This window comes from Neovison vison, chromosome 13, assembly GCF_020171115.1.
Source record: "Neovison vison isolate M4711 chromosome 13, ASM_NN_V1, whole genome shotgun sequence".
NCBI classification, from domain to species: Eukaryota; Metazoa; Chordata; class Mammalia; order Carnivora; family Mustelidae; genus Neogale; species Neogale vison.
In genome coordinates, this window is record NC_058103.1 from 76,029,220 (window position 1) to 76,054,613 (window position 25,394).

The 25,394-nt window shown below is 39.4% G+C and overlaps 1 protein-coding gene across 7 annotated transcripts in view; it reads left to right on the top strand.

Annotated features, from left to right (window-relative positions):
- MYO5A (myosin VA) overlaps positions 1 to 25,394 on the top strand; it is a 201,805-nt gene that overhangs the window by 160,350 nt on the left and 16,061 nt on the right. Inside the window, exons 28-36 of one of the 7 annotated variants that reach the window (XM_044230813.1) lie at positions 3,211 to 3,438; positions 5,801 to 5,809; positions 8,077 to 8,177; positions 11,407 to 11,487; positions 13,243 to 13,441; positions 15,748 to 15,822; positions 17,074 to 17,167; positions 22,610 to 22,756; positions 25,107 to 25,261. In XM_044230813.1, coding sequence (XP_044086748.1) covers positions 3,211 to 3,438; positions 5,801 to 5,809; positions 8,077 to 8,177; positions 11,407 to 11,487; positions 13,243 to 13,441; positions 15,748 to 15,822; positions 17,074 to 17,167; positions 22,610 to 22,756; positions 25,107 to 25,261 — 1,089 coding nt within the window. The remainder of the gene's footprint in view (positions 1 to 3,210; positions 3,439 to 5,800; positions 5,810 to 8,076; positions 8,178 to 11,406; positions 11,488 to 13,242; positions 13,442 to 15,747; positions 15,823 to 17,073; positions 17,168 to 22,609; positions 22,757 to 25,106; positions 25,262 to 25,394) is intronic. The other 6 variants (XM_044230814.1, XM_044230815.1, XM_044230816.1 and 3 more) reach the window with 6 other exon arrangements.

Here is a 25,394-nt window from a genome sequence, read left to right on the forward strand (position 1 = left end):
TGAAAGTAGAGAATTGTCTCCTTAATGGTTGAAGGCAAAGGCTGTCTAGGCGGTACTGTGTGTCCCAGAGCAGCTGAACATGGGAAAGACTCTGATTAGGAAGGAACAGGAGTTCCTGGAATACAAAGCATCTTGAGTAACCCAAGAGTTGAGGTATCAAACAAACAAGAGCCCATTCCTGGGTACAGAATAGGTTGTGGGAGCCTGGCAGGCTCAGTTGGTAAGGCGTGTGACTCTTGATCTTAGGGTGGTAAGTTCAAGCCTCACAGTGGGCGTAGAGTTTACTTTAAAATATAAATAAATAAAATACATAAAAATAAAATCAGGATAGATTGTTCTTCACTAGGCTTCTTCCTTTGCTCTCCAGAATTAGAACATTTTGAGCTCTGTGAAGTTTGAGCTATCAGGTTATCAGCTAGCAAGACACCTCCAGCTTTAAAAGTTTTCTAGGTTGTTAATTAAATTATTAGTTTTAAATTTATCTTTTTCAGACATCTTCTGCTTGTGTTTATTTTTTACTGTTTTCTCCTTTTGCAAACTATAGTCTAGAACAGCTAGAAAACTATAGTGAGGTTTATGATTATAACCAAACCTAAGAGTTAGAAAAGCCACAAAATAGTGTAAGGAAACTCATTATTTTAAAGCACTTATGTGTATTTAAGAATTCCTATGGTCCCGCTGAACTGTCGTGAGGATGTTTGTTTTTTTTTTTTTTTTTCAGTAATATTACTTCAAGTCTAATCCTGATACATTGTTTCCTAATAGTGTGACATGGAACATAATTTACATTAATAGGACCCTGTCGTCTGTGGATTTGCCCCTTCCCATGGTCTGGAACTGCTGATTATTGCTTCCTTTTGAGGCCGAGTGGCATTGGTATAGAGAATGCCTGTTCTCCATGCTCTACAAACTACAGTTCCTTTATCAACCCCTTCCCTTGAAGATAGTTAGAACTCTTCATTTAATAAATTTAGTAAACACTTGACTAATAATACATCATATTTACTTTACAGTTTGAAAAGTTTTTCCTACACCTTATCTTATTTAGTCATTGTCACAACTTGTGAGATAAGTATTTCCTTTTTAAAGAGTATTAAACTGAGGCTTAGAACAGTTAAGAGATTTACTATCAACTTGTAGAGTCTGGTCTTGAATCTAGGTCTCCAGACAGAAGGAAACTTTCTAAACACCCTAAGTTCCTATCGTCATTTGTTTGAAAATCAATTTTTACCCCCCAAATACTATTTTTAAATACCCTGATGAGCCCTTCACCCTCTCTAAATTATAACATGAATAAGTTTGTTGTTCTTTCAATAAAAGCTTAGGTAGTGATTATGCTTGCAGAGGAAGAAAAGAGTAGCAGCAAAGGGTCATCTCTTGTATTCTCTCTGTTGCCTTTTGTACCCTTTGTCTAGAGGAGCGGCTCATGCTGTGGGTCATACAAGACAAGGATCAGATGGAATGGAATGGCACAGGCCAACAGAATGGGAGTAGTATTGTTATCTCCAGCACTTTTCCATCTGCCTGTCTCACACAAAAATGGACAAATAAAGACATTCTTTGTAGTATGTTAAAAATTGAAGCCCAGATTGGGGGTGGGGGACAAGTCAGAGCTCCCAGGTATTAGCTCAGTATTTCTCAGAATGTGGTCCCTGGGCCAGCAGCATCAATATCTCCTGGTAACTTATTGGAAATGCACATTTTTGGGCCTCATACCAGACTTCTTGAATCAGAAACTCGGGGGGTTGGGCCACGCAGTCTGCCCTCCAGGGGACTCTGCTGCACTTTAAAGTTGGGGGAACCCTACATAGGAGTTCAGTGTCCAAGTAAAGACGTTCATGTTTTCTGTTGCAGAAGTGAGTGATACAAATCGGATTACTAGTTGGTGGGAGACTGGCAAAAGGAAGGATCCTTTATTTTCATATAAGAATAGATTACTTCATGAAAGAAAGGATTATATATTCTTACACTAGAAAAAGAAACTACAGATAGAACTGTTGAGAATTCTGGTATGGTGCTTTAAACCCAAGGTGGCTTCTCTGTTAAGAAACAATAAAATATTTTATCTTTTATATGTAGAAGTACTTCTACTACCACAAGGCCTTGTGGAATGTGCTGAACGAGGCAGCACGGAGCTTGCAAATACCTGCCTGCTCCAGCCTTCCCCAGCCAGTACCCTGAGGTATTTGCATTTTGGGGTCAGAACTCTATTCTGGGTTCCCGTTGCCGCTGTTTGAGCAGAGTGTATGGAGGGTAGTGCGAACCGGTGACAGGAGGATGGCTGGTAGAATGTGAAAGTATGGAGGGGAAGGATAAGTATGGCCATCTGGATGACACAGGAGCCCATCCTTTCCTCCCCCCTCCCAAGATGACTTCTGCCAGCAGCTTCACAAGCCTTTCATGCACATGTCAGAGTGGTTTGAAAAATACACTGGTTGTCATCAAAACACTAAATGGAATGGTATTAGTTTAATGATATGGTAATTTTTAAATTCAAAGTTACAAGTCCAAGATTTCAGTGGTCTTTCCATTCTGTTTTACAAAGGAAATAAAAGGATGCTACTCAAGATTTCAGGGTTCTGCTCATTTGAGCCATTCAGCAGAAACCACCTGACCAGCTGAACTCTCATACTTGCCCTTATATTTACCTGCAAACAAAACCTGGGCTTCTGAGGACTGGGCTGAACTGCCCCCTGGGGACTCAGCAATCCCTCCAGGCCTGTGACCACACCCAAGGCAAGCCTGAAATAAATGTGACTCTGGGGGACGCCTGGGTGGCTCAGTTGGTTAAGCAGCTGCCTTCGGCTCAGGTCATGATCCCAGTGTCCTGGGATCGAGTCCCACATCGGGCTCCTTGCTCGGCAGGGAGCCTGCTTCTCCCTCTGCCTTTGCTTCTGCCTGCCACTCTGTCTGCCTGTGCTCGCTCTCTCCCTCTCTCTCTCTGATAAATAAATAAAATCTTAAAAAAAAAAAAAATGTGACTCTGGAATTTGGGTTGATGAGCAAACTGCCATTCACCTTGCTCAATGGCACCTGATGTCAGCTTTCTTAATTTGCAGAACAGAGTTCCCATTACAGCCTGGGAAGCCGTTCACCACGGTACCTCGGACAGTCTTTTCCAGCACAGCTCTACCATCTTGAGGGCACATGAGTATTCCAATGTAAAGCTGAGGATAACAGCAGTGAACTATTCTTTGTCTCTTCATACAGCGTCAAGAGCTGGAATCAGAAAATAAAAAACTGAAAAATGAGCTAAATGAGCTACGCAAGGCCCTTAGTGAGAAAAGTGCCCCAGAGGTGACTGCTCCAGGCGCACCAGCTTACCGTGTCCTCATGGAGCAGCTGACCTCCGTAAGTGAGGAGCTTGATGTCCGCAAGGAGGAAGTCCTCATCTTGAGGTCTCAGCTGGTGAGCCAGAAGGAGGCCATCCAACCCAAGGTAAGCACGAGCAAGTGACCAAAGTGAGTGTCTGGGGACTGGCCTCTTTCTTTTTATCCTTTCCCTCCAATTTATAATGAAGCAAACCGAGCATTTTTAGTCTAATTAGCGTTTAGTCTAAAGGATATTGCCATTAAAAAAAAAATCTCAATGTTGCTTTAAAACTGTTGCAAATGCCAATTACAGTGAGCAAAAAATAAATGAAATTCCAGATGATCTTCCAAGTGTTACATCTCACTCATGAGCAAAGGGCTTTTAAAATTGATCTTAAAGTAGTACTCCGGCCATGATAAATTTTCATCAGAAATAAAATTCGGGGGGCGCCTGGGTGACTCAGTCGTTAAGCGTCTGCCTTTGGCTCAGGTCATGGTCCCAGGGTCCTGGGATTGAGCCCTGAATCGGGCTCTCTGCTAGGCAGGAAGCCTGCTTCTCCCTCTTCCACTTCCTCTACTTCTGTTCCTTCTCTTAACTGTGTCTCTCTCTCTCTTTGTTTGTCCCTAAACAAACAAACAAATAAATAAATAAATCTTTTTTTTAAGAAAGTAAAATTCGGGGTTACTGGCCGGCTCAGTCAGCAGAGCATGTGATTCTTGATCTTGGGTTCATGAGCTCAAGCCCCACGTTAGGTGTGGAGATTACTTAAATGAATAAATCAAATACATAAACTTTTTTAAAAAAGCAAAATACTGTTAAGTACAAATATCCATAAATTGTCTTGCTGTGGGAAGGCATTAAATATAACTTTAAAATTACTTGTTGAAAATAGTCCATTTAACTGGAAAGATAACATATAAAATGGTTAGAAGTGAGATCAATGAGTAGAAGTTTCATGGAGATGATTTCTGCTGACTTTAGGGAGTTCTGCCTAAAATGGGGATCTAACCCAATTGGGGAGGGGCTGTGTGTAGTGATTCAACAGAAAGGAACCCATGCTAAAAGGTAGAGATGTCCCTCCAAAGTCCTTCCTGCACTCAGGTATGAGACCCAGCACTGTCATGTATTAGTAAAAAATGGGCCTTTTTGTCCTTTGCCATCAGAGGGACTCTGGGTAATCATCTTAAAGCCTGGCCTGTGTCCCTGCCCATGTTCATGTAGCAAACAAAGCGTTCCCAAGAATTAGACAATCAAGTATCCCAACTGCATGACATACCATATAAAAAATGACTATGATACCTAATGAACTAGAAGATCTGAGAGTACTTCTCTTAGAAATGGTAGTTCTGCCTGTGGTTAAAATGCTGAAGCTGCATGCAACATTTGGATTTGAGAACAGCAGCTCATATCTGAGATCAACACTGATCCAGAAAATATCAAATTCTGAAAACAAGATATTTGTGACTAAGCTTGGAAGGGAAAAAACATCCCAGGAATTAGTGGAGTTACATAAAGGAATGGACTTTTTTATTTTAAAACAAATCTCAAACCCATTCAGTCTGAAATGAGAAGATTCTGAAAGGGGAATTTCTCCTTGGCCTGGCCCTGTATGTGTCTCCTTCCCCAAGACTGTCTCAGTTTGGTTCCCATGACTACCACCGTGGTTGGGCCTTGAGATCAAAGACTCTGTCTGCATACCAGCTGGAGCAGAGTCCCAAACTCACCATTCCTTTCTCTGGTTCCCTTGTGACAAAGTAGTATTCTCACAAGAAACTTGAGTTAAAGTTGAGGGAAAGGAAAAGAAAAATGAACCAAGGGGCATAAAAACAATCCAGCTAACAGAGCACATAGCTCTGGTATCACATGTTCTCACTCACCCAGCTCACAACTGGCTGGTCTCTAGTCCCTAAAATGGACTGGTCCTGTCTCACCAACACCCCTGCTCTCCAACTTGTTCTTTGCTAAGAAAAAGGCCCATGACACAGATGGAGACCTTTCAAACCCAAGGCTGTCTGTCCTACTCAGCTTCCAGTCCAAGACACTCATCCTTGCAGGGCAGTAGTGAGTGACGCCCAGTGAGGTAGGTGTTAATCCAGCCCAGCCAGTCTAGTTCATCTACCCTGCCTCTCTGAGTATTCTGGAAGGCTTCACTTGGACAAATGACCTCCTATCAGAGCTTAATTGTAACTCTCACACACCTAGCATAAGAATTTTACCCATATACATTAGCAGGAGGGTCATTTTCTCACATACTCACAAATTGGAAAAACCAAAACAACTCAAAAAGAATTTCAAGCACTTGTTCTTGAAAATTAAGAATTATCACATAAATATTTATATTAATGTCTACCGTATGCCGGTTCCATGAATGCTAATTTTGGGGTTCTTATAGTTTGCTTTTCTCTCTCATTGATGGTTTATTTATGGAACTAAAGGTTTATTATTTTCTCCATTTGTTTTTTTGTGCTTGCTGACTTGTGATTTTCAGGATGACAAGGTAATTATAAAATTTTCAAAAAAATTTAGTAAATACTTCTTTGTAATCCTAAACTTTAGTTTATAAGTATTCACCCAAAATAATGCGATTGATGCTTCTGGCCACCAAGTCTATTTTGATATTTACAAGTTGATTTCCTATTTGAGCCCTCTCTGTGGCAGTGGAAAAATAATGGGTGAAGTAGGTTTCAGTTTGGATCACAGGGAGATCTCCATGATTTCTAATTCATAGTCTGTTCTCTGACCCACTCTAACAGTAATGGTAGGCCATCCACAAACATGGGGGCCCAGGATAAGAGTCCCTTAACTTGGAGCACACCCAAAAGCATAGCTGTCCCACACTTTGTAGAGCAGCTGTGAATTTGTTGGCCAAGGGTGAGAAGGAGCCTCAGGAGTAGAGAACACCCTCCCTGGAAGGGTTAGGATTTTCCTACATGGTGCAACCGTTTCTAAACTTCTGGTCACTGGCTTGGGGGAGACAGATTTTCAGCTGTGAGTTAGGAATGTCCTAGTGCTGGTGGTCCATGTCTGATCCCATGCCCCAACCACCAGTTCTTAGGTAGGGTAGGCAAAAAGGGGAAATAGCTGGCTGCTTACCATCAGGAAAACAGCATATCAAGAAGCTCATCTTTCCTTTAGATTAGTTAATATAGGATCAAGTTACCTAATTTATTGAAAGTTCAAAAGTACATCATGTAGGTCTTCAGATATCAGAAAATACATACAGCATTATTTAATATAGGGACTGGGTCTTTGAGAGTTGCAAATAGCAAATGATAAATATAGCAAATAGATGTTAAAAATCTGAGTTTGGTCCTTTGTAGAATAGAAAAATTCTCTTTCATAGAAAGAAAAATATTTTCTATGAAAGACATACTAAAATATATATAAATTGTAGCTAAAGAAATGCTTCGTGTGGTTTCTAGGGAAAGATTTTTAAAATTCAGTAAAATATAAGCTCTTGTCAATAGCTTTTATCAGATTATATTTGGTCCTCTCTGAGGATGCATTTATAAGCTCACAAAAAGACACTGTAAGGAGAAAAGTGGGATTTTTTTTTTAAGTATATTCTTATCAAGAACTGGTCTTGAACTTACCTCAGAACTGGTCTGTAAGATCATGTTTTTTGAAGTATATTCTATATTAAGTTCATTGTGAGATCTGCCTTTGGAGCAAACATTGACTACCAGATCAGACATATATTATTTAGACAAATAGAATGGACTCTTGGGTTCTAACATGTATTATTCTCTAGAGGCTATCGAGCAGTAGTGCTTAGTCTGTTCTTGCCCTGGTTTGGGAAATACAGAGAATAGCTGAGTGGAAGCAAGATTTGGAAATTATGTTGGTTGTCAGATTAGACTAAAAAGGAAAAATAAAAAAGGAAGTAAAGATGTTAGCAGAAAAGTGCTTTTTATATAAAATCATTGGTAATGCTGACCTGCCAGAAATGTATTTCAAAAACTTATATGCCATGCTATAATGTAACAGAGAAGAAAGAGTTGAATAACGGCAGATGGTAGATATTTACAAGGAGCTAAATCCTTCCCGTTCATATATATCTAAATATGTGAGAAAAAACTTCTAATTTTGCTAAAGCATATCATTTACCTTTTTGTACTGAGTTTTTAATTGAATAACGAGCTTTATGTCAAACTTTACAGTGTTTTACTGGGGCATTTTTTTTTTATAACTAGATGGGAAGTAGTGGAAAGAAGAGCTTCTGTTCTTTGTTCATTCAATAGTTGCTTGGTTTAGCCAGTTACTGTTCTAATGCTTTGTGTATACTTGGAAATATATCTATATTTTTATATATAAAGTATATATACATATATTGTGTGTATATAGATACACACACGCACACACATTGAAGTATATATAATAGCATAGACCAATTATCAGACAAGGACATCAAGGGACTACTTAATGGAATATATACATATTTGAAATAGATATATATTTCACATAATGTAAAACACACACTGCCCATCAGTGATTTTATTTACAGGACAGTAGTACTCTAGAATCTCACCACCTTTATAGCAGAGCTGGAGGGATTTTCAAGGGAGAAACTGAAGGTGCCTTTTTCTCTTAACTGCCTGTGCCCGACCACCCCATGGAGTTGCACGGGGCTAGGCCGGTGCTCTGGTGGGACAGAGATGTGGAGGAATGCAAAAACCCCCTATTCTGGAGGAAAAAAATTGTTATCTATGGTCCAGATTTTGAGCTGACTGTGTTAATGTGGAAATGTGTTATTTTCCTCTTCAGAACACAATGACAGATTCCACAATACTTTTGGAAGACGTACAAAAAATGAAAGATAAGGGTGAAATAGCCCAAGCATACATTGGTTTGAAAGAAACGAACAGGTAAGTCCATTCTCTTTTTATTCATTTTAGTTTAATCATAATCATGTATATCTTTAGGCTTTAAGCCAGCCTCTTGCATAGTAAGTCAAAGTGTTTATGTATTGCTTTATTAGAGATCCGTTGACCTTGAGAGGGAATTCAAGGTTTCCAACATGTTCCCAATTAAAATTTCATTTTAAATATAAGGTAGCATTATTGATGAGAGTTGTCAGGGGGTATGTTGTTTACATCAAGGGATTATATTTCTGTATATTTAGAGTCTCCGTCTTGAGAAGAAAACCAGTTGCTCATTGTCGAACTATCTTGGGTAGTCACTTCCACTTTTTGTTCAGGATGGTTGGTTTTTTTGTGAATCCCAGTTGGTAGGGACAACTTTAGCTTTCAGTAATGAAATCTGGTGAGGAAAGAAGTAATGAAGTATCTGAAATCAACTCACTGTTGGCCATATCATTCTACAAGTGTATGACTTCTAGGATGGGACCTGACATTTAAGATCAGGTATTTGTCACATTTCCCAAGGTGTTCTGAAAAAAATCCTAACCCTAGTTTTAACCTATTTACTGTAAACACGAGTGAAGTTACAGACGGCACTTAGCTCAGTCACTGTACACCTAAGAGCTTCGGTAGGCTGACTGAGGGTGCAGGATTTGCACCTAAATGATGAAACTTTATCGAAGACTTTCTCTATAGCTGAGATGATCACCAAGTGGTGGCTCATCTCTGGAATTCCTTCAGTCTTCCTATCAAACCACTTCCCAACCGAGCCTCCGTGCTTTTGGACTCTGAACTTACAGGCTACATGCTTAAGAAAACATGGCCAATGATGAGCACAGACAAGGACAGTTAGGGATTTGTGTAGTTAGTGTGTGGTCTGAGTCTCCTGATGTGTAGTATCAGGACTGGTGTACAGAAATACATGTTGCTTGTGTAAGGTACTTATTATCTTGTTTTATGGGTGAGAATGGAGAATGCTTAAAAAGTATTTGATTAACCTTAAATTTTAATTTATGATATAAATTATAAGCATATCTTCTATCTAAGAGTGTGTTAGTATAGGAAGAGCTCTATTACCCTGTCTATCCATGCACTCTACTCTTTAGTCACCAGATAATAGATCGCATACCCGTTTCATGCTCAGCCCTATGTCATACACTGGGAATATAGCAGTAAGGAAGGTAAATGCAAACTCTGTAAACTCTACAGAGTTTGTAGACTGTTGGGGAGGCAACCAAGACAATTTGGACTTCACTCCAGTGACAAAGTTGTTGAAATGTTTTAAGTAGGAGAATGATATGATATTGGAATTTTAGAAAGCTGGCTCTGGTTTTTATGTTAGAGAATAGATTATAGTAGAACACGGTTGAAGGCATAAAGACCAGTTAGGAACCTCTTACTGTAATTGAATGACTAATTACAGTGACTTGACTTGGTTGGTGGCTGTTGAGATTGAGAGAAATGGGACACTTTGAAAGATACATAAGATACCTAAGATGAGATCAGTAAGCCTTGTGGCTTGGATTTGTGAGTGAGGGATAGAGAATCCTAGAGGGTCTATGGTGAATACTTGGTTGGATGTGGTAATACCATTTCATGATCCTGGGTCTGCAGTGTGGGGAGGCACAGGGTGGAGATGATCAGTAGATTTATAAATAATGAACTCAAGGAGCTAGGAAGACATCTAAGGAGAGAAACCCATTAGGCAGTTGAACATCTAGATCTGGAATTGGAGAGCTATGTGGGTTGAGATATAAATTTTGAAGTCATCAGTGTATAATAATACATTTGAGACCATAAAAATAGATCAACTCTCCAGGAGGAGATGGTAAATAGAACATTCTCTGGAATGTGCTTTCTGTACACATCATATTAACAAAAGTCTAGTAGGAAGAGTAAAAGCCTGGGCTCTGGAGTCAGATAGGCCTGGTCTCTCCTACTTACCAGTGTGTAGCCTCTAAGGTATCTTATTTCTAAGCCTCAGTGTCTTCCTCTGCAGTGTGGCAAATAATACACAATGGGTTACTAGGAAAACTAAATGAAGTAATACATGTGGAAGGGTGTGGAATGTGTCTGATGATAGATACTTAAAAATATTTTTATACGCCAGGTATAAAAAAACCTGTAATCAACTTTGTCATTATTATTTATTATATATACATACTTTTAAAAGAGAGAGTATGCACAAGAGAGTGAGAGTGAGTAGGGTAAGGGTAGGGGACAGAAGGAGAGATGCCCAGTGCAGGACGTGGAGTCTGACACCATGCTTGATCTCATGATCTTGAGATCATGACCTGAGCTGAAATCGAGAGTCAGGTGCTTAGCCAACTGAGCCACCCAGGGGCTGCTATACATGCTTTTAATAAAATGTGTCACATGTTTCATATTAAAGCAGAGGCACCTGGGTGGCTCAGTTGGTTAAGTGTCTGCCTTCAGCTCAGGTCATGTTTCCAGGGTCCTGGGACTGGGTCCTATTTCAGGCTCCCTGCTCAGTGGGAAGTCTATTTCTCCCTCTCCTTCCACCCCTCTCCTCACTTGTGCTCTCTTTCTTTCTAGCATACTATCTCTCTCTCTCAAATAAATAATCTTAAAAAAATAATAGTGTAAAAGCAGTTTCCCCAGATTTTAACATTAATTTTTGATGTGAAAAAATCTTTTTAACAGTTGTGTCAAAAAGCTGAGAACTTCTTAATTATAAGTTACTCCTTTTAAGAATTTCTTAAGACAGTTTTAAAAGCAAGAAAGCAGATTTTATTAAGCAAAAACAAGTTCCTACTTAGAATACTTAGAACTTAATTTTGACATGGATTGTGAAGAGTATCCCATGAGGACAATCGCTGAAGTTTTCATTCTGTATGTGTATGACTGTCATGGTTGATCTCGGTCTCTAATAAGATAATATGTAATGTATAAGATCACTTTGCTAGCTGAATAAAATGCTGAAAATGGAACCTCTTTCTCACCTTTTCAGTCATTTCTTATTCTGTAGGAAAGGTAGCTCTGGCTCCATGATTATTGTTTTACTTTCTATCCATTGACATGTGATGTTACATGTTACCCATTTTTTTAAAAATTAACCAGAAGTAATTTTTGTAATAATGTCTTACACCCATGTGTAATTAATAAACCAGTCTTGCTGACTCAGTTGGTATACCATGTGCTGCTCCTGACCATCATCATGTCATGACCATCCTGTACCCTTGTGTTTTGCATTGTTGTTCCCTTTGCGTGGAAGACTCCCTGCTATGGACTGCCATGAGTTGAATGAGGATGGAGAGCTGTGGCTGGTTTATGAAGGCTTAAAACAAGCCAACAGGTTATATTTGTCTCCTCAAAATGGAATGTTATTAACTTGTTGTTTTTCTTACTAACAGTGGCCTTTTGACTTTAACTCCTGTTTCTTCTGCTTTAATTGTCTTCCTGGGGGAATTTCAGTCAGCCCAATACCTTCTTAAAAACTCTCTCCACTAAGGGATGCAATTAGAGCTAAAATGGATGGATAGTGAATATAAGAATTGCTGCCCATGAGTGAAGGGTCTTCCCTTCACATGCAGAAATTTCTGCATATCTCACTAGGAGTTGGAAAACAAAACAAAACCAAACCTTTCAAGGAGAGCCCTAACTGCAGTGGGAGAGATTAACACCGATTACTTAGTGGTTTCCTGTTTGGAATAATGACCAATCTCAAGGACATGAGCACCCGTGGCAGTGAGCCTGTGCCCTTACGCACAGCACCGCGCTGCCCAGCAGCAGTGTTGCACGCCTAATTTGGCATTCTCTGTGATTACTGTGAAACTCAGACATTTGAAACCACAAATCAGGAGGGTCTCCTGCATTGCTGAAGTTGAAAATAATTACCTGAACTCAACATGTTAAATGTGTTTAGGGGAAAGCAAATAAAATTGGAACAGCAACAGCTTTCTAACACAGACACTCTCTGCTCTCAGGATATTTGTATCTTTCAGATCTCATTAAAATACCATGTTAGTGATTAAATTTTAAAAATACTTAACTCTTTGTTCAAGGGACTCCTCATTCTGCTTTGTTTGTTCTAATCACAAGCCATTGTCATTAACTCAGTGGATTTCAGTTCACGTGCGCTTGGAATTTTATAATCTCTGAAATATTTTTAGTCTGCTGTTAACCGTTTACTTGCCATGGCATCAGTAGCTTTGCCCAGCAGTTGATAACAAAGGAGATAAGGATAAAAGAACGTCTTTCTTTTCTTCATGTTAGTTAATTCCTAACAATAACTTTGCTTTGTGTTTGGAAAGGGGGTGAATACAGAAGTGGGGTGCACAGTGAAGGCAGGATGCTGTTTCTCCCTGGTATTCTCGCGGCCTACGCTCCGGTTTGCTTCCAGGCACGGCTGACTTGTGTGCTTGCTGAGAGAAGCCATAACCACTTTGTTTGTCCTATGAACATCTGTGTTTTAAACCGCATCGTGTTAGGATTCTGTTATTGATATGGAAGCTTATGGGGGAGAGAGAAAATGACAAATTTAAAATATATGTATGTGAAATTTCAGAATGATCTGTCTGGATTTGGGTAAATCTGTATATATTTCAGAGTCCCACTCCAGCCTTTCTGTCCTCCAGAGATAAGAGTGGAAAGTAGAAATGGGACCCTGGTCATACCCTCTGCCTGAAATAAGTAACACTGAAATTCTTAAAGACATATTTAATCAGATCGGGACTTTGTAATCTTGCTTGTCCTCTACGGTGCAGAGTTATTCTGTGGCACATGTACTGTCTTTGCCATCTTAAATGCTAGTTTGTCATCATTCCTTATCAACTTTTCAAAAGAACCTAAACCTGACTGTCTCTTAGGGCCTTTGAGAATTGTTATATTTGTAGCATGGTCCACAATTCAGAAAGATACAGGAGGGTAATTCACTTCTTTCCATTGCTGGCCCTTGTTTGAGCTTCTTGACTTTAACGAAGTCAGAAGTTGCACAAACACTAAAAATTCCCCGCTTTTCCCGCCCGTGAGAATGAGCCTAACGCCTCACACCCAGCCAGCAGAGCCTCACATGTCATCTCCCTTTCCTACCTGTGTGGCTTCTCCTCAGGCTCCTGGAATCCCAGCTGCAGTCCCAGAAGAGGAGCCACGAGAACGAGGCAGAAGCCCTTCGCGGGGAGATCCAGAGCCTGAAGGAGGAGAACAACCGGCAGCAGCAGCTGCTGGCCCAGAACCTGCAGCTGCCCCCGGAGGCCCGCATCGAGGCCAGCCTGCAGCACGAGATCACCAGGCTGACCAACGAGAACTTGGTAAGCAGAGGTGCTGGGGTCACACGTCCCACCGCTGGTGGTGCCTGGCCCTGCGCGACCGTCCCAGTTTCCTTTTGGTCAAACACATCTGTTTGGGCTGGGAAAAACTTGCTGCCCAACACTTGATACCCTTCTTCTCCAGCAGAGACAGAGTAAGGAAGATGTGATTACGTGGGTAGAAACGAAAAAAGCACAGGTTGTGCACAGGTCATGTTTCTGACAGAAGGCTCTGGCACGTCTGGGAGGGCTCCGGAGATCTCCCTGCACTGTGTGCTGGGCTCTGTCATCCTCGAGAACTCAGGTGACCTGCTTCCTCCATGTCAGCGGCAGATTCTCTGCCATTGCAAGGAGGTTTGCTCTGTGATGGTCACAGTAGAGACCGGGGACAAACTTTGTGGACCTTTGGTTTCCAGGCAGCCAGCGAGGCCCTTCCTGCTCCATCTCCAGCGGGCGGGCAGGGGTTGCAGTTACGGTCAGGGAAGGGAGGTGGCAGAACCATGCAGGGCTTTTGCTTGACGTTAGCCAGAGCTCCCAGGGCAGGGTGGAGGGACATTAGGATTTAAGTTTATACATTTTTTATTCTAACAGAAGCGCAGTGAATGAGACTTTTTTTCCCCCTTGCCAGATTCTGAATGCTGGCCCAGAGTCCAAGTTATTTCTTCTTCCCTTTCTTTCTTTCTTTCTTTTACAGGAAGTATTTTCTAAAATAACTTTTATTACAGATTTGTAAATCTACTTAAGTTTGATAGATACATTTGTTACATTAAAAGTCATTGAAAAGTTATAATTCCACATTCCTATATAAAATCTATATTGTAGTGTTAGCCTGGTTTTGAGAAAAGCTATTTAGAAGTGGTATTGAGTGGTTTTGTTTTGTTTTTTTAATTCAGGGTTTTAATGAACTTTAATAAAGCAGTTTGGATTTTCTCTGAAGATTTAACAGTCTGAGTTACTATAATTAACTCCATTAGTGATCATTTACTAGTGTCATCTCTTCAACCACCTTTTGTATTAATTAGATGCAAAGCCCCAAAGTTTTCTTTTTCACCGTCTGTCCCTCTGAAGGCAGCTTGCTATGTGGGGGTTCAATGTGGAAATGGGAGAAGCACGTGAGGACAAGTGTTAGATTCTTTCCAAAGTGACTGAAATACCACTAATTTGTGGGGGAAAATGTTTTGAATCATGGAATATTTTTGAAATGTCATTTTATTACTCTCAAGTATATTGTTGCTTAAGTTAAACTAACAGTGCTTTACTGCCTAAGAATTGATAAATATACTGAATGATAATAATTGATCAGTGTATAAATTCTGTGCTTATAAATGACTGTTCTAAAATAGAAGGCGAAACTGTGAAATCGAGATGCTTCTGGATGGCAAATTCCCAATTGTTTCGCTAAGTCAATTAATCATTTCTTTTGCAACCTTGTCTGCAGTATTAATTTTCTTGGCAGTTTTTCATAGCTAATACGACAGTAAATTAAGCTCTTAGATTCTGTGGAGTAGAGTGTCGTTCATAAGTTTCTCTGAGTTTTAGAAAACCCTCTGCAGGTTAGCTGCTTCCCATACCTCCCCAACTACTAATTCTGGAGAGTGGTTTCAAAGTTAAGTATAAGGAATAATCCAATTTTCAAAACCATTATATAGTTTCTCGGTCTTAATTGTGCATCTCTTTAGGAAACTCTTGAGCAGAATAGTAAAGCCCAATGGACCCACGCTTAGTATTTTTGGAAACTCTATCCTGCATAACCCACATACCCACCTACTTCCTGACATAAACATGAAGATGGCCTTTCTTCCTCCACATGTGAACATGCTCCACAGGCCTCCCCCATGCTGCCTTGAGGGAAGGAAGACACACAGCTTCTCACCAGCCTTGCCAACTTCAGGCAAGAGTGCCAACATTGCCCTGATTCTCACTAACATTTTATTTGCCTTTCTCACCCTTGTCACTGCTGCTAGCTGCAGAAAAAAAAGTACAGCAACTTGTGAGCAGATCCAAGGAGTGAAATAACCAGCTTTCTTGGAGGAATATGGGCCGTTGCTCTGTTTAACTGGCTAACTGATGGCGCCTGAGCCACAGCCTCAGAGCACATGAAAATATATGTGTATGTGTGTATCCATATAGAATTCAAATCCTCTGTCCTGGAAAGATCAGAAGGCAGCGGCCAATGACAAATCAGCCTTTTGAGTACATCTACTGTCATTATTTGTGTTGTAAAATATTTTTAAATTCATTTTGCTGAGAGGTCACATCCCCTCAGAGACACAGAGAAAAACAAATATCCGTTGTGCCTGTTTTTTCAGTATTTTGAGGAATTATATGCAGATGACCCTAAGAAGTATCAGTCGTATCGGATTGCACTTTACAAACGGATGATTGTATGTAAACTCAGAGTCCATTTCTGTTGTCTCCCTCGCTACCTATAGCCTCTCTTACTGAAGAGCACATTGCTGCCCGCCCCTCCTCAGGAATCTCTTCAAACACTTTCACAAGACCTGTTTCTCCCCACAGCAGTCTTGTAGCCGGTGGTGTCACCTCTGTCAGTGTCCTGCGTCCACTGTCGCGTCGGGTTTGTTATTAACACGAGGCTTACAGTGTGATGGAAGCAAAATGGGATTTGAAAAACAAAGTCAAATCCCAGAAGCTCTACTGAACCCTCTGAAATGTTAGCAGCTCTTCTCTTTGGATCCGTGGTCCAGTATCTAATTCTGTGCTGTCTGGACTGGAAAGTGAATGATTATTTGTGTTTGCAGATGCTCTCCTTCACCACAGCGCGGATAATGACCACATACGGGCAGCACTGACTGACTTCTCTCCTGAGCTTGGAGTCTGCTGTTACCCACCCTCTTCTTATTTATTGATCTCTTAACATTGCCTGTGATTTGAGAATTCTTGATTAAATAGCCAGTCATTACAGACTTTTTTTAAACCCTCTCCCCCTTGAATGTACTGGGTTCTTTCTTTCTTTCTTTTTTTTTTTTGCATATATAGCATTTGGAATTGCTCTCTTTTTCCTCTGTAAGAAAAATTTTGTCGCCTGTGAATTTTTATGGGTGTGTTATGCTACCTGCCACTTGGATGTAGGTCAGCAGATCGCTCTTTATCCTTTCTTGGTGGTTATTTTTTCAAGTTACCTTTTAATTCTCCAAGACTCTTAAGTTATAGGACTCATGTCAGCCTCTCCAAAGGGTGGGTCTCCCACACGGGTGTCAGTCAAAACGCCCAACCTAAGTTCAGCCATCCTTAAAACTTCCCATGGAACTTTTTGAGCATCTATCAAAATTTATTTTGCCTCCTCCCCCTTGAGAGAAAGCATTTTACTAAAGATCAGTACATTTTATGAGCATTTAATTGTTTTACCCACATAGGAAAAGACTCCCCAGCGAGACCGCTATCCATCACACTGTAAAAGAATTACTGTAGTGTGTATTTTAACATTTGGCTTTTATTGTAGCTGCTTTTCCATGCCTGCCAATTTTAGCCAGGTGGTGGCTCCACCAGTGAGCATTTCTGGAGCTTTTATGTAAAACTAACAGCGTTGTGCTTGTGATTTTGTGTCTGCTTTCCCTCTGTGCATTTTAGAAGGCCCATTTTGATCTTTCTGTTTTATTTCTCATTTTAATCTTTAGGATCTAATGGAACAACTTGAAAAACAAGATAAGACTGTTCGGAAACTGAAAAAACAACTGAAAGTATTTGCCAAAAAAATTGGTGAACTAGAAGGTATTTCAACATGTTTTTGTAACAATTGCCAAATCTTGATTTTGTTGTCTATACCAGTGGTCTGACAGGTTTGCATGCAAATATTATGATGATAACGGCAAACCTGACCTCTGTGGAGTGGAAATTTCCATTGTTAAGGAGGGAAAAATGTTCTTTGTGAAGAGAGAGAATTTACTCAACAAGATTCTAATGATGATCTTCTATGTGCTAGATGCTGTGCTTGGCAGTATAACACAGAGTTTAAGCACATGGATTCTCGAACCAAGGTTCTTGGCTTCAACTCCCAGCTCTTCTATTAGTCATCTGGTATTGGTCAAGTTACTGAACCAATGCTCTATGCTTCCATTTCTCTACTTGTTAAATGGGAATGATCAATGTTAAATGACGTTTACCTGACAGTTTGTAAGGAGGAAATGAATGAATGAGTGTAAAGTGTTTAGTGTATTTCCTGACACATAGTAAATACTATATACAACTTAACTATTATTATAATTAAAGTTAGTATTAAGGATGCTATCGTGAGCAAGACAAAGTCTGTGTCTTCAAAAAATCTAATGGAGAAAAAAGAGAAACAAGAAAAAATGAATTATGATTATAAAGAAATAAGATTTTTTTAACATTTCATGATTTCTATATGATGATGGGAAAACACTTTGAAAAAAATGATCAAATATCAATTGTTATTGTATACAAATGAATCTTGTCTTTTAGATTAGTGTGTTCCTTCACTATATACCTAGATGCTAGGGGTATAGCAGTGAATGGAGATAAAGCCAGCTTTTAAGCTTAGTCCAACAATATTCTTTGTTCAAGAGCCTTAGAGACCCTCTTTGGAATTGCCTTCAACCTGTGCAGCTTTGATCAAAAGGGACACTGTGTGGTCCTACTACCCCCCTGTTCTCTCAATGTCACTCAGAGTAGTCTGGAATGTTTAGAAGGGTCTCCCATGTTAACTCTATGTGGTTTTCATTCTTCCAGCATGCCAGGTCTCTCATAACTGTCCTTGCTGTTTGGTCTTTCTGCTTCTCTTTGGTCCTTTGGGACCAAAGCCATATGTCACATTCTCAAGAGCAGCCTCTCCTGATCACCCAGACAGGCTTGATGGCTCTGGCCTCTGTGTACCACAATGGCTCACTTTTTTTGTGGTTTTCACTGTCACACTTTCAGTAATTTTTCTGTTTGAATCACTGGCTTTCTCTATGGACATGAGCTTCCTGAGCATAGGGGACTGCCTTTTATTTTCCCTTATTTTCATAGCACCTAGGAGCACCTAGTATAGTGTCTGATCTATCATAATCATTCATTAAATGTTTGTTGAATGAATAAGTAAGTTCCCAAAATATTTAGAATGGCAACATAGATGTTTACTTTGAAGAGGATAATACCCTTTTGGTTGTACAAATGCTGAAATATTTGTTTAGAAGTCAGACAGGCTACTTTGCAGTCATAATTTATTTATAAAGCTTTAATATTACATGACTCATACATTACACTAAAATTTTGAACCTCCAAATCACTCACACATGGACTATAATGTCTATGAACAAAACTTTAAAAAAAATTTTATTTGGAAAACATTTCTGCTCTTAACCCTGCTTTAATTATGTCATGAGAGGATAATTAGACAACAGATAATTAGCCTGAATGAACTGATTTTAAGGATATTAATTAGTAGATTATTTTTTTAAACTTCTAATGATTTTTTTCTAATATATTAGTAAAATTTGGCTAATAGCAAAGCCACTTATTATTTTAAGTTTTTATTCAGCTTTCTTTAATATGTATGTTTTAATTGAGGTAGGTTACAATATTTCAAAATGTCAGCAATTTTAAGCCATTTTCCATCAGAAATCTATCTCATTAGTTCAACTACCCTGCCAGCTGTGTTCTCAAACCAATATAGCATTTGAGAAGGCCCTTCATAGGTTAAATAAAAAGACACCATATTCTTAAGAAAAGTTATATTTCAAGTTAAATTATATGTATCTAAAGAATAAAATGAAATAGATGTATATGATTTGGGCTCATGCTGAGTCCTCCTCCTCCAAATTAGAGACTAAAGGTAACAAGTTCGGGGCGCCTGGGTGGCACAGTCTGTTTGGCGTCTGCCTTTGTTGGATCATGATCCCGAAGTCCAGGGATGGAGCCCAGCACCAGGCTCCTTGCTCAGGGGGAGCCTGCTTGTGCTCTCTCTGTCAAATAATAAAATATTTAAATAAAATGAAATAAATAAAATAAAAACAAGCTCTTCTAATATTTTCTCTTACTACTTCTAATCCTCCACTATACAGAAAAAACAGGGAACTTTCCACAACAAAAGTACCTTTTAAGAACTAGAAGTTTTCTTGTATCTTTCTCTAAATATAACATACTTTTTACATTCTTCTGGTTTAAAACGGCAAGATTCTTGCCTCCTCCTATGGGCTACCCCTACTTAAGGAGACTTTTTAAAAAAAGAAACCAATGAAGCCTGTTTTTAAAACGCCAACATACATCATTTTTAGCAGAAGTTATAAAGTGAAATGGAGAGTGTTTCAAAATTTGATCTGCTTTGTGCTATATTTTAACCCAGGAGTGGGTGTTGCATCTCAACTTTCAAAGAGTCAGGGAATTTAGACCTAAAAGAATTCTAGAAATCAGTTAATTATTTCGTGGGAGTAAAAAACAGAGGCCCAGAAACCATCAGTGACTGCCAAAGTCTCAGTTCTTAAGTAGCCAAACTGGAACTAGAGCCCATGCCTTCAAGGATCACTGGCTTCTCTCTTTTGTGTCATAGTTTCCAACATAACCTCTTGACTTACACAAATTTAGTCTGCTGTCTCTATTAAACCTGGAATCAAGAACTTTCTGGTTCCAAAGTGAGGAAAAATAAATTTTAAAATGTTGTCCAATTTCCCTTCCTTTTCCAGGACAAAAAATTTCAGGAATATTTTCCCCTCAAGTATAAAGAATCCGGAAAATGAAAATAGGGATTGCTTCAGGTCTTTCTAGAAGAAAACATGTATTAGATGTAGCATTGGACCAAATGATCCCCAAGGTCTTACTAGTGTTTGAAAACTGGAATGTGGTCCTGGGTTCTTTCTTTCAGGCCTTATATTTTCCTGACGCTGCATACATGAAGGTTGACATTTTATTTTAATTAGTAGATGGCTTGCTACATAAAATCAAGGTCGTGTTGAGCTGACATCCATATTTTGTTTATGAATTTTTGTAAAGACTCACATCTCTGAGGAGAATTCAAAGGCGAGAGAAAATTTTAATGAAACTAGGGCAATTTTTGTCTCTGACGTTTTTGTACATAACCAAAAGTATCTAGATTAGAAATTTTGCAAAAAGAAAGTGAAGCTTTCTTTTATTTACTTATTTATCTATTTATTTTAAAGATTTTATTTGTTTATTTGACAGAGAAAGGGAGTTCACAAGTAGACAGAGGCAGGCAGAGAGAGAGGGGGAAGCAGGCTCCCCGCCGAGCAGAGAGCCTAATGTGGGACTTGATCCCAGGACCCTGAGATCATGACCTGAGCTGAAGGCAGAGGCTTAAATCCACTGAGCCACCCAGGTGCCCCTGAAGCTTTCTTTTAATAAGGGAAATCTCCTTGTAAAAATATTTACCATATTTCATAAATTCTGAGGTACTCAAATTTTTACATTTTAACATCTTAAATTAGGTTGCGTCTTTCAAAGACTGTTGACGAGTTGCAGTTTAACTGGCAATGTTTTTCCTTCTTTAGTGTTCTGTAAAATAATGGTATCTCTCACTATCAGTGGATGAAATCAGTAGGCTTAAAACATTCTCTTGGGGTTAGATAGAGCCCAAATGCGTACGTTTATTGTTAAACGTAATATATTGAATCTGTTTCCCCTCACAGAATCGTTTCTGTGGCTCAGAACGACTAATACCACAGAGGGCAGGGACTTTACTCTCTTATACTTTACAAGTGGCAGATGACACCGTGGGCTGATTTTGAGACCCCCATGCTGTTATGTATAAACCGACTCCAGAAATAATCAGTATAACACTAAATGGCTTGAATCTCCTGTCTCCTGTATAGAGACGTACATTTTACCATGCACACGAAGCACTAGATGCCACAGCCCTGACTTGTCCAGTCACAATATGGTCACTCTTTAGATAATACTGTTGACGGATGGTGGTGATTTTCCGTGCTGATAATCCTGGTGTGTGATGCTGCAGCCTGAGGTGGACGAGTGTCACTAGGCTGTCTCTCGGCCACATAAGCAAGAACACTGGCAGGTATTGGTGTTCTCCGTGATAACCTTGTCCTGTGGAACTGGCTTCCCACGACTAACACAGGAAACCGCCCAGAGTGACGGGAAGTACTACGGATACCTTGGAGAATCAGCAAGGAGCTAAACATTCTAATGCTTCTGATCTGCATTGTGTTTGTTTGATAACAGATTCAACTCAGTCTATCCCTAAATAGATTTCTTAACTGCCCCTCCCTACAGATGAAAAAATAAAAAACCCTGCTTATTAGCATATATTTCCACAAACACCAAAATGACTGTGTTCCTTTCCCTCCCCTTGCAGTTCCCATTTACTTCTCAATTTTGCAATGAATTTTGAGACCTTTTTGTTTTACTCCTTAGCATAACTCTTCTCTAGCACTTACCATTAACATAGTGACCATTTTTATCACCTGAAAGGGCCATTAACCACTGGTTGTACTTTAATGGTTACAACTTCATGGTAAGATGTGTAGCATTTGACTAAAAACAAACAAGCAAAAAACAGAATAATATTTAGGAAATCATATTAAACAGAAGTGTTTTATCTGCTCGAGATTTCTTTGGGAATAAGGGTAGCAGAGGAAAGCTAGGTTTTTGCCTCATGAGGCTTCTGTGAAAAATGATGCAGTTCACATCAACTATTGCAAAGAAATACCATTCTGCCAGCTCTCTTGATGTGGTTTGAACTGATTGCAATGATGCATTTGAAGTAAATGTTATTTTTCTTTAATGACTGGATTCGTAGAGCTAAATGTGAGAGGGAATCTGATGCTCTTGCTGCCTCTTTGTAGAATACTGGGTTTTTTCACCCTTCTTTGACTTAAAGTCTTAATATCTTTAACCATTATGATGGTACTGATGAGTTAACCAAAAAGTTAAACTGCTTACTTTGGGACATTTAATCTTATTACAAAGTAAACTTTATTACAAAGAAAAAAAAAAGTTTTTGAATCAAGTAAGGTTCTTTGATGTTGGTAATAACCAAGTACTAGTGGCTGTTGGAGTGACATTACTATAATTTTGCCATCTACCCACCTAATTTTAGCAGAAAAGAGTATTTAAAGAGGAAATAATTAAGTGGCAAATATGGCAAGATCTGTTGTTAAAGAATTCATTTAAAATTACTGGAATGTAGAATCCTTGTATTTTTTCTGCCTGGAAAACATTTTCTTCTTTTTGTTTCTCATTAAGTGGGCCAGATGGAGAACATATCACCAGGACAGATCATTGATGAACCCATCCGTCCAGTCAGCATTCCCAGGAAAGAAAAGGATTTCCAAGGAATGCTGGAATACAAGAAGGAGGATGAACAAAAGCTTGTTAAGAACCTGATTTTGGGCAAGTATTTTCTGCATGGGATAGAATGTCTTTCTGGCACATGTGTCATTAATGGAAAAGACTAGTCACTAATTTTTTAAATATTCAACACTGGTTAATTGCATCATCATTGCAGACTGTGCATTATCCTGTTAGAGTAACATCCTGACTGTGTCATGCATTATCAGTCAAACTTCGGGGAGAATTGCCTAGGATCTACCTATGAGGTCCTTTGAGTCCAGGCCTTCTTAGCTCTGGCTACAGATTAGAATATCTGGAGAAGCTTTTGAGAAGTATTCATGTATCATCCCTATCATAGACTCGTTACCTCAGAATCTCTAGAGGGAAGAGCCTGGCCATGTCAAAAAAAAAAAAAACACACACACACACACAAGGGAACACAAGCAGGGGGAGTGAGAGAGGGAGAAGCAGGCTTCACGTTGAGCAGGGAACCCAATGCAGGGCTTAATCCCAGGACCCTGAGATCATGACCTGAGCTGAAGGCAAACACTTAACAATTGAGTCACCCAGGTATCCCCACATATATTTTTTTTATCTTGGAACACTGCATCAAAAACTAATGGTGTAGTTTACACCATTTTACACACAATAAAAAAAAGAAAAGTCTTTCAGAGGATTCTGAAGTGTAGCCACAGTTGAACGCCACAGTTCTGGGCCGTTTAACTTCCTGAGTTTCATTTTTTTCCTTGCTTCCTTTCACAACTAACTATATTAAGTACAGCATTTTGGTAATAGGAAAGAAACAAAAGAATTAAGGGAAAGATTTCAGCTGTGGAAGGAGAAGACTGGGCTAATGAAATGGACATGGAAGAAACATTTTAGAGCAGTTTTGGCTTAAGGTGGGGTATAAGCTTGTTGATTCTGCCAGAAGACTCTTTAAGGGAAGGTGGGAGTTAGGAGTGCACACAGCCTAAAAGCTGTGAACTAAAAAAGGGGAAAACCTCTCTGTTCAGCCTTTGCATAGCATTCCTCCTGGCAGGTGTGGGCTGACAGCAATGTGATTGGCAGTTATGCCTGATTTAATGTTCCCAGGGTTCGTGGCATTAAGCCCAGTATTACATATAGGTGCAAAGGCACTGAAGTTTTAACATGATCTTCATTTAGTAAAAATGTTAAGAAGCCAGTGGTTTTTAAGCATAGAGTTAACAAAGATTCATTAATTCAATAAACATTTAGTGAGCTTGTACCAAATGCTAAGCATTTTCTAGGTACTGGGTAATGAATAAAGTAATTCATAATCCCTATTCTCAAAGGTCTTACATTGGGGACTTGGGGAGAATAGAGAAAATATATATATATATATTATGGGGTCAAATGATAAAGAGTAAAGGCAAGTATACTAGTTTATATGAAGTTGTCAGGAAAGTTCTCTTCCATAAGGTAATCTTTGGACAGAGATCAAAGGAAGTAAGGAAACAAGTCATACTGATATCTGAGGAAAGAACGTTTCAGGCAGAAAACAGTAAGTACATAGGCCCTGGGGTGGGAGCATGCCTGACATGTTCAACCAACAGCAAGGAGACTCATGTTGAATTCAATTAGATGAATGTCTTCTTGCAATTAGGATGAGAGGGAGAAATGTTACTAGAACACAGTGAGGTGGGGAAGGGGAACAGGGCCAGACCACACAGATCATAGTGAAGATTTTTTATTTTATAAATGACTGAGAAGAGAAGCTCCTTGGAAGATTTTCAGAATAAGAGTGGCATTTGTGTATAGAGTTACTCTGATCATTGTGTGAAAAAGGTACTACTGGAGAACAGGGGATGAATCAGGGAGGCAAGTCTGGAAGCCATCACCACAGCCCAAGAGAAGATGATGGTGGCCTATTGTAAGGTAGCTAGTAGAGTAAGTAAGTTTCTGGATGTGTTTTATAGGTAGAGCCAACAGGATTTATTGTTGGATTAGATGTGTGGTGTGAGAAAACAAAGGATTCAAAATATTAACAAAGCATATAACCCAAGAAACCGGAAGTCTGGAATAGCCTATTTCCTGAGAGGGGCACAACTCCCAGAAGGTCAGGTTCCACCGGGAATCATTGGTTTCATTTGGGATGGACTCCATTTGACATGCGTAAGCAGAGGTGTCAAGAAGGCAGTTGATACATGGAACTGGAGTTCAAGGGAGAAACCAGGGCGAGAGATACAAATTTGGAAGTTCTAAGATTCGCATGTCCCACCCTTAACAGTTTCTCTACTTGATGAACTATTAAAATATCCTTTTTTAATATGATCTCTTAACCATGAATGATTGAATTCTTTCATGAGAACTGTGCTTTGATATCTCACAAAGCATTCCTCACGAAGACTTTCAATGTTATATAAGATTATTTTTCATCATTTCCTTTCAGAACTGAAGCCACGTGGTGTGGCAGTCAACTTGATTCCAGGGTTACCAGCGTATATCCTGTTCATGTGTGTCCGACATGCTGACTATCTGAATGATGATCAGAAAGTAAGGTCGTTGCTAACATCAACAATTAACAGCATCAAAAAAGTATTAAAGGTCAGTTCATGTTCAATAAAATTCTCCTAGTGAACATTAATGATGACAGAATCTGCACCAAGGACTTTTCCTTCCTTCGATTGGGGATAAGTTGCCCGATATGAACACTTTCCAGTCTTCATTGGTAACTTAC